This window comes from Schistocerca americana, chromosome 2 (assembly GCF_021461395.2).
Source record: "Schistocerca americana isolate TAMUIC-IGC-003095 chromosome 2, iqSchAmer2.1, whole genome shotgun sequence".
Lineage (NCBI taxonomy): Eukaryota > Metazoa > Arthropoda > Insecta > Orthoptera > Acrididae > Schistocerca > Schistocerca americana.
In genome coordinates, this window is record NC_060120.1 from 180986389 (window position 1) to 180995444 (window position 9056).

Here is a 9056-nt window from a genome sequence, read left to right on the forward strand (position 1 = left end):
AGACAGCAAAGATGTGTTGCTATTACCAAAAAAAGCCGTCAGGATCATATCCTCTAGCAAAAGACTGGACCACTGTAAGCCTATTTTCACCAGGCTAGGCATAATGACTGTCTTTAGCCAGTATGTGTATTTCTGCCTCATGTATATAAAAGAAAATCAAGGGAATTTTAGCATAAGACAAGAAATACATAATCATGACACTCGCTGTAAGAGGAACATTGAAGTGCCAAAGTGTCGTCTATCAAGTACACAAGACAGCTTTCCAACAGTCGCCCTACAAATGTACAATCAACTGCCTCCAGAAGTGAAATCCCTGCCACCTGAATTATTTCGGAAAAAAATTGCTCAGGACTTGAAACAACATCCACTATATTCATTGGAAGAGTTTTTCAACAGCGGTTCTACTGAATGGACAATATAATAAATATTGTTATGTTTTATACATAATTTTGCCTAAATTTAATCTTCTTCTTATGTTAACTACACATTTAATTTTGTGTTTTACTTAAAGTACATATTTTGCCAAAATGAAACTTTGTGTGTGTGACATTTTGCTTTATGGTATTTTCATTTGCTGCTATGAAGTTTTACTTTCCCACTATGTTCTATGTGTTTTTGTGCACTCCATAAATATTTTCTTTTATTTGCAATATAAATTTTGTATATGGTGTTGTATAAATGTTAGTTGATAAACATTGTATTTGTGACGCAGTCTGTCCAGCCATGGCTGGTAAATGACGAAGATATAGTAAAGTAAAGTAAAGTAAACATTCTGAAACCAATAAATTATAATAACGATGATACTGGACTGTGGAACTGTGAGTACCAGCAGCTACAATCACATTAGGCATCACAACAACCAGGGTATATAATCTTCCATTATTTCATGATTTCTTCAACACCATCAGTTCAGTACGCCATGTGAAGAAATTTTTGTTTGCAGAGTGTTTTTTGTGCGTGTTCTTCATATATTTTCATGAGGTGTGATGACAGTGGGGCCGCTGATTTGCCTACTCTGTTATGACCCCACGATAGCGACCCAGATGAGTTCTATAGGATTTACATCAGGTGATTTGTTCGCCGAGATATCAATGTGAGTTCGCTATAATGCTTCTCAAACGACTATAGTACGGTTCTAGCTCAGAGACACGAACAGTTACACTGCTGAAAGACGACATCGCCGTCGGAGAAGTTATCAAGCATGAAAAGATGCAACTGGTTCGCACCTATCAGCATGTCTTCGATTACTACCTGTGAAGTTCCTTCGCTCCTTCTCACCAGGAGGACATGCGACTCGTAACGATGTTCGTCCCCGTTGCCATGACATGGAACAGCACCTGTAACGTCCCTTCGCTCCTTCTTCACTCACCAGGAGGACATGCGACTCGTAACGATGTTTGTCCCCGTTGCCATGACATGGAACAGCACCTGTAACTCTCGTAAGAACACAACTCATCGCGTGGTTTAGAAACATTCTGCAGTTCAGATAATATGCAAAAAACTGGTGATTTCTCAAACTGGGGAACAATCAAGAATGGGGTGCCACAAGGTTCGGTCTTGGGTCCTCTGCTGTTCTTAATATATACACTCCTGGAAATTGAAATAAGAACACCGTGAATTCATTGTCCCAGGAAGGGGAAACTTTATTGACACATTCCTGGGGTCAGATACATCACATGAGCACACTGACAGAACCACAGGCACATAGACACAGGCAACAGAGCATGCACAATGTCGGCACTAGTACAGTGTATATCCACCTTTCGCAGCAATGCAGGCTGCTATTCTCCCATGGAGACGATCGTAGAGATGCTGGATGTAGTCCTGTGGAACGGCTTGCCATGCCATTTCCACCTGGCGCCTCAGTTGGACCAGCGTTCGTGCTGGACGTGCAGACCGCATGAGACGACGCTTCATCCAGTCCCTAACATGCTCAATGGGGGACAGATCCGGAGATCTTGCTGGCCAGGGTAGTTGACTTACACCTTCTAGAGCATGTTGGGTGGCACGGGATACATGCGGACGTGCATTGTCCTGTTGGAACAGCAAGTTCCCTTGCCGGTCTAGGAATGGTAGAACGATGGGTTCGATGACGGTTTGGATGTACCATGCACTATTCAGTGTCCCCTCGACGATCACCAGTGGTGTACGGCCAGTGTAGGAGATCGCTCCCCACACCATGATGCTGGGTGTTGGCCCTGTGTGCCTCGGTCGTATGCAGTCCTGATTGTGGCGCTCACCTGCACGGCGCCAAACACGCATACGACCATCATTGGCACCAAGGCAGAAGCGACTCTCATCGCTGAAGACGACACGTCTCCATTCGTCCCTCCATTCACGCCTGTCGCGACACCACTGGAGGCGGGCTGCACGATGTTGGGGCGTGAGCAGAAGATGGCCTAACGGTGTGCGGGACCGTAGCCCAGCTTCATGGAGACGGTTGCGAATGGTCCTCGCCGATACCCCAGGAGCAACAGTATCCCTAATTTGCTGGGAAGTGGCGGTGCGGTCCCCTACGGCACTGCGTAGGATCCTACGGTCTTGGCGTGCATCCGTGCGTCACTGCGGTCCGGTCCCACTCCGACGGGCACGTGCACCTTCTGCCGACCACTGGCGACAACATCGATGTACTGTGGAGACCTCACGCCCCACGTGTTGAGCAATTCGGCGGTACGTCCACCCGGCCTCCCGCATGCCCACTATACGCCCTCGCTCAAAGTCCGTCAACTGCACATACGGTTCACGTCCACGCTGTCACGGCATGCTACCAGTGTTAAAGACTGCGATGGAGCTCCGTATGCCACGGCAAACTGGCTGACACTGACGGCGGCGGTGCACAAATGCTGCGCAGCTAGCGCCATTCGACGGCCAACACCGCGGTTCCTGGTGTGTCCGCTGTGCCGTGCGTGTGATCATTGCTTGTACAGCCCTCTCGCAGTGTCCGGAGCAAGTATGATGGCTCTGACACACCGGTGTCAATGTGTTCTTTTTTCCATTTCCAGGAGTGTATTTGACGATCTGTAGACAACTTTGTGGGTTTAACTGTCAGTGCAATTTAGCGATCTGTGCAAAATAATTTTACCACTGAAAGTCTCGTTTGCAGAAAACAATGGCGAATGGTGCTCCCACTGGACCCGCACCGCAGCTAAGTGCAGTCCCGAGGATGACTTGGCGGTTATTTAGATAGACATGTGAAGTCAGCATAACATTCGAAGAACTTTCACATGCCGTCGGCAGCAGAGTGAGAGCGATGAGTCACGCTGGCTTGCATCCAGTTTTTACATGCTCTGCAAATAGATCTTCACTCCCATCTGGTCGTGTCAGCAATGGTGCTTAGGTAAACACGTATTTCAATGGCAATTCCTCAGGTACCAAGTATGAACAGGATGTTGCCACCTCATTCTTGCAGACACCTGTGCGTGAATTGGCAGCTGAAGGTCACGTCACTTTGCACGGGCTGTCAGTGCATCTCGATTGCCGGTAGCCTCCTGTGTGGTCTAGTGGACAGGGGGCGGTGGGTGGTGCCTGCGTGTCTCTGTTGCATTATTTTGCGCTGTTGTCTGTGCTACGCACTAATTGGACAGTTTACGAGTTGATTTCGCGTCTGCAGAGCGTTATTTAGGAGTAGTTTACAAATCTGTAGGCTGTGTGGCGTGACCCAAAACATGTCAGAGCGTGTGTTTTGTATCAGTGTGATAAATATACTCCATCCTTAAATAAATTGTTCCAAAATAAATAAAGTAAGTACACTCCTTCCTTACCCTCTCCAGCAACCCAGCGCAGACTGAGTCATTTTCTCCTCCAGACAGCCATCTTGGGATATATCATGGGGTGGAGGACAGCGCCGTCTGGTGATAGTACTGTGTACTAGGTCCATATCTCCTGGCGACCACACTGTTTCCCGCCATTTCCCCCACCATCTTAGATTACGTCACAGAATGGACGACAGCGGCCTCTGGAGGTGGTACTGTGTATTAGGTCACTTGGGCTCTGGACCTCGTGGCGAACACACTGGATTGTGGTAGTGCCTCAAATTGCTTAAATAAAGACTGGTGCATGATTTCAACAATTGGCAATTAGCAAGCATGTTTGCGGAGTCTCTTAGATGGATTATTATTTTGATGATTTACGAGTTCTTTGGCTCTCTGCACATAAATGTATTGCATTATTTACGAGTGGTTTGCAGGTCTGTAGGCTTGTGGCATGTCAGAGCATGTGTTCTGTATCACTGTGATAAATATATTATCTCTCAAAATCCGCCCCTAAATAAACTGTCCCAAAATAAAAAAAGTACACTCCTCCCTTTCTCCTGCAGCCACCGGTGCAGGGTGGGTCCTTTCCAAACAATCCCTAGGAAGAGATGGTGGTCAGATGACTTAGGTTAGTGGCGGTAGCCCAAGTGTCCTTTCTTTCCAGCCATTTTTTTAGGTTAGTAGAGTGAGCCCAATTGATCTATCTTCCTGCCAAAATTCAAACTTGGTGCCAGTTCCTAGGAAGAGGTGGCAGCTGGATGACTTAGGTTAGTGAAGGTAGCACAAGTGACCTATCTTCCCGTCCATTTTCTTAGGTTAGTAGAGATAACCAGGGTGTGATGCATTATCCTGTTGGAATTTGAGTTTCCCGCCGTTTTTCTGGGGGAGGGGAGGGCGGTTAGGTTAGTGGAGGTAGCCCACTGGATCTATCTCCCTCCAAAATCCACCATCTTAAATGACGTCACGGCCGCCATCTTGGATGATGTCATGTGCTGTTGCCAAGTCTACACGCCGCCATCTTGGATGACGTCATCGCCGCTATCTTGGATGACGTCATGGCCGCCATCTTGGATACATTTGGCAACAATGGCGAGTGGGGTGACGTCGTCGTTGTTCTACTACTCACCATCTATCCTGTTTTACAGAACAGACAAGCCTACAAATCTCATGTTCTGCGAAGAGTCATGGATATCCAACTTTTTATCACCTAGTGGTAGCTGCTCTTTCCATAGATGCTCATGACAGAAGCTTCGCCATTTTCGAGATACTCGTTTACAAGCTCTGTGTAATACTAGAGTGCCCATTGTCAAAGTCGCTTATCTCAATGAATTTCCACATTTTTAGCCCTTATCTTCACTGGGGTGATTCCCCGTCTGTGTCTGCCGTGCTTACATGTCTTCATTACTTCGTCATGTGCCCTCAATGCCACCAAGCGGCATCCGACATCGTGGTGGTCAGTGGTCATAATGTTTTGGTCTGTTAGTGTATGAGTCCTACTTAATGACTTGACAATTAATCAAGTGAACCGAGTTAGCTTCGAAATATTATGAAAAATGAGCCATTACATTTTATGTTCTCGAGGTCATTTGCGGTAGTTGACCTGCTGTGCTGTGGCACTAGATCGTATCATGAGACTTCTTTATGTTTTGCAGTGGGTGGGTGCTGAAAGACACCTCCAAACTATTCAAACTACGAAAATTACGCTGTAATTCATCTGTATTATAAGTGTAGTGTTTCCACTGTACAACTTCATTTACAACTGAAACAGATCTCTCTTGACTGGTAGTTCCACATCTCCGCAGCAGGTGAAGATGCTGACTCACCATCACACCTTGCCGATATTCTGATCTGACACCTTTTACACCAAGTGTCGACATACGGCAAACCTGAGCATGCACAATGGGATGTTCCACATATAACAATTACCTAAGCAAGGTTTCCAGTTTCCATGAATATCTTTCATCAGCCGGAGTGGTTAGAAGTGCAACATGTTACTCCATACAGTCAACGTGTTACACCTCACCTGTCACATACAGCACCTAGAGATGCGATCTGTCGTACATAAGCCATTTTCATATGATCTCAGCTTGAATTTGCATATGCAGAGAAAGACACAAAAGTAAGTGCTACTGCCACTTGTTGTCATCGAAAAATTTATGTCAACTCATTAGGTGTCAACTCATTAGGTGTCATTAAGCAACTGCATTATGAAATTCACTGATGGTTCCACACACTAGTAATAAAGGACAATAAAAGTGCTGTTCAAGTCTCATATTTAGCTATAATTTGTGAACTGTCTTCTGTCTACCAATAATCATGTCCTGTTTTGAGATTCAGATGCAGAGTCAGCCGACCATTAATAGTCCGTCCATTAGCGAATATGATTACATCATTTCATGCCTGAACCAAATTAAATCAATACAACTTTCCTACAGTTCCGGATCCCATTGAATGAGTCTAATGAGAATATTCATACACCTACCTGCTTGTGGCAAATACAGACTTCTCCAGTGAAAACGATGACTTCATCTTATTATACTTTAGACTGCTTCATAAAACATCTTAGAAACACACACACACACACACACACACACACACACACACACACACACACACACAGACGCGCCCACAAATACTGTGCCCCAGGAGGAATAGTCAATATGCAGGACTATGACAGGGTGTCTTGCAAATATGTACTCTAAAAGGCATAGCTGAAGAACTATGTTGTTTTGGTTCACACTACCACCTCTGTGAACGTGGAAAGCAAAGACCTTGCAGAAGAGATTTGTTTCATAGAATCCAAGCTGATGAAGTACTCATAGCTCTTAAGGGCGCATTTATATCCCATGTTTACTAGACACTTCTGCTTCCAGTGATCACTCCTGTCACGTCCTTCAGTTTTAACCGTTCCTTTTGGGTCACACTATACATTCGCTGGCGGGGAAAAAAACGCAAAATCAAGAAGCAGTTGTGTGACATACAAGAAAGTTGGTAAATATGTTTCTACGTCTGAAATATGATGTCAATTCAAATATCGCGCCAGTCGCATAAGGGTTGTGGTAGTAGCACCACTATCAGGGTACAAATCAGGTTTGTTTTAAATACTCGTTGTAACGGTCGTGAACGTTAGCTACCTTTGAGACGTCGTGAGTTGATGTTAGCCAAGAATGCCTTTAAGGCGACAAAGATGCCATTATCATCCCTTCACTGAGTTTGAATGAGGTCGTATAATAGGGCTAAAAGAAGTTGGAAGTTCCTTCAGCGATACTGCCAAAAGACTTGACTAGAATGTAGCCACTGTACATGACTGCTGACAGTGGTGGTCACGAGAACGTACGGTTGCAAGAAGACTGGGCTCTGGATTTCCACATGGCACTACCGAGAGGGAAGACCACTGTGTGTAGTGTATGGCTCTGGGCACTGTACTGCATCTGCGGCAGCAATATGAGCAGCAGGTGGCACCACATAGACACAACAAACTATTACAAATCGGTTATTTTAAGGACGGCTCTGATCCAGAAACCCTGTAGTATACATTCCACTGACCACAGCCCACCAATATTTGCGACTTCAGTGATGTCACGTGAGAGCTCATGGAGATCAACGTGGATGTCTGTTGTGTTTCCTGATGAAAGATGGTTCTCCCTCGGTGCTAGGATTCCAGTTGAGGACCTGCTATCAATCTGTTTGTGTGCTAAACGCGCTGGACGTACACCTGGAGTTATGGTTTGGGATGTGATTTTGCATGTCAGCAGGAGCACTCTCGTGCTTATCCCATGCATCCTAACAGCAAATTTGTACGTCAATTGGGTGATTCGACCTGTTGTGCTGCCATTAAAGAACAGCATTTCAGAGGGTGTTTTCCAGCAGGATAACGCTCGCACATAACCGTTGTTGTAACCCAACATACACTACAGAGTGTCGACAGGGTGTTTTGCACTGTTTGATCACCAGATCCAATCGAAGACATATAGGACATCACGGGACGACAACTCCAGCATCATTTACAATCAATATTAACTGTCCCCGTATTGACTGACAAAATGTAACAGGCATAGAACTCCGTCCCACAAACTGACATCAGGCTCTTGTACAACACAATGCAACCACGTTTGCATATTTGCACTCAACATTCTGGTAGTAACAGTAGTTATTAATGTATCAGCATTTGACATTTGCAGTGGCTTATTTCGTTCTTGCATTTACCTGTGATCTTGTAATGTTAATCACTTAAATATGTTACCTAAACAAATGTATTCCTGAAATTTCATTACTCTACATTAATTATTTTTTAGTGCTGCAATTCTTTTCACCTATTAGTTTGTATCTGCTAGTTATGTTACAGTGCAGTAGTCTTAACACAGTGCAATCCATAGACTTGTAATGTGCTCTAGAATTCTTTGGACCATCACAATTTTTAACTGTATGTAAAAGTTTTTGCTTTTATTTTTTTTCAGATCTGAGAGGATCTCGACAGTGCCCAATATGTTTGAAGGTTTTTGCTTTGACCACATCCATATCACGTCACATTTACTGTGCACATGGAAGTGCTGAAGCTGAACCTGAGACATGTCCAATCTGTGGAAAGGTGTTCAAAAACAGGTATAACATGTGGGTTCATCGAAGCAGATCACATCGTGGAACCTGGAAGACATTGACTCCTGATACCGAGAATTACTTTTAACCTGCTTGTTCTTAGACAGTCCCTGCCAGATCGTTAGTTCACGTTTCAGAATAAGTATCCAGCAATGTTTTTCATATCACACAACAATTTACTGGAGCACTTAAGAAAACCAAACAAAATTCTAAAGCGTAAAGTTAATTGTACCTATCAATTCCATTACCTAACAGTCAGATTTCGAAGCAATCCACTTAACTTATATTGTGTCTTTGTATAAGTACTCTTACAAAATAATATCAGTATATTTAGGTTAATTATATTATCAACTGTGTCCTTGCAACTTTAGTCCTTAACGAAGATTATCACAACATACTCTGATTAATTCTGACATTACTGTGTGTTGTACAAACATGAAAGATAAAAATAAAATATTTTCCCCTGTTTTTAATGTAATACTTATTTAATTTGGTGCAATCTGTATTAGACTGCTGCCATTTGAGTTCAAGCTTCATTCACGGTTTGTGTTCCATAAATCTCATTATGTAGCAGAATCTTTGGGATGCAGAATGAATGAAGTTATTGTTATGCTGCTGCATGCACTGAATCATGAAGACTGAATTTATATAGAATTTAGCTGCAATTGCAATTTACTCTGAAATGAGGCATTCATTGCAATGTATTTA

General features: G+C 44.0%; 1 protein-coding gene across 1 annotated transcript in view; it reads left to right on the top strand.

Annotated features, from left to right (window-relative positions):
• LOC124596602 (protein bric-a-brac 2-like) overlaps positions 1 to 8497 on the top strand; it is a 528908-nt gene extending 520411 nt beyond the window's left edge. Inside the window, exon 7 of the mRNA XM_047135815.1 lies at positions 8210 to 8497. Coding sequence (XP_046991771.1) covers positions 8210 to 8436 — 227 coding nt within the window. The 3' untranslated portion in view covers positions 8437 to 8497. The remainder of the gene's footprint in view (positions 1 to 8209) is intronic.
• The last annotated feature ends 559 nt before the right edge of the window (positions 8498 to 9056 follow it).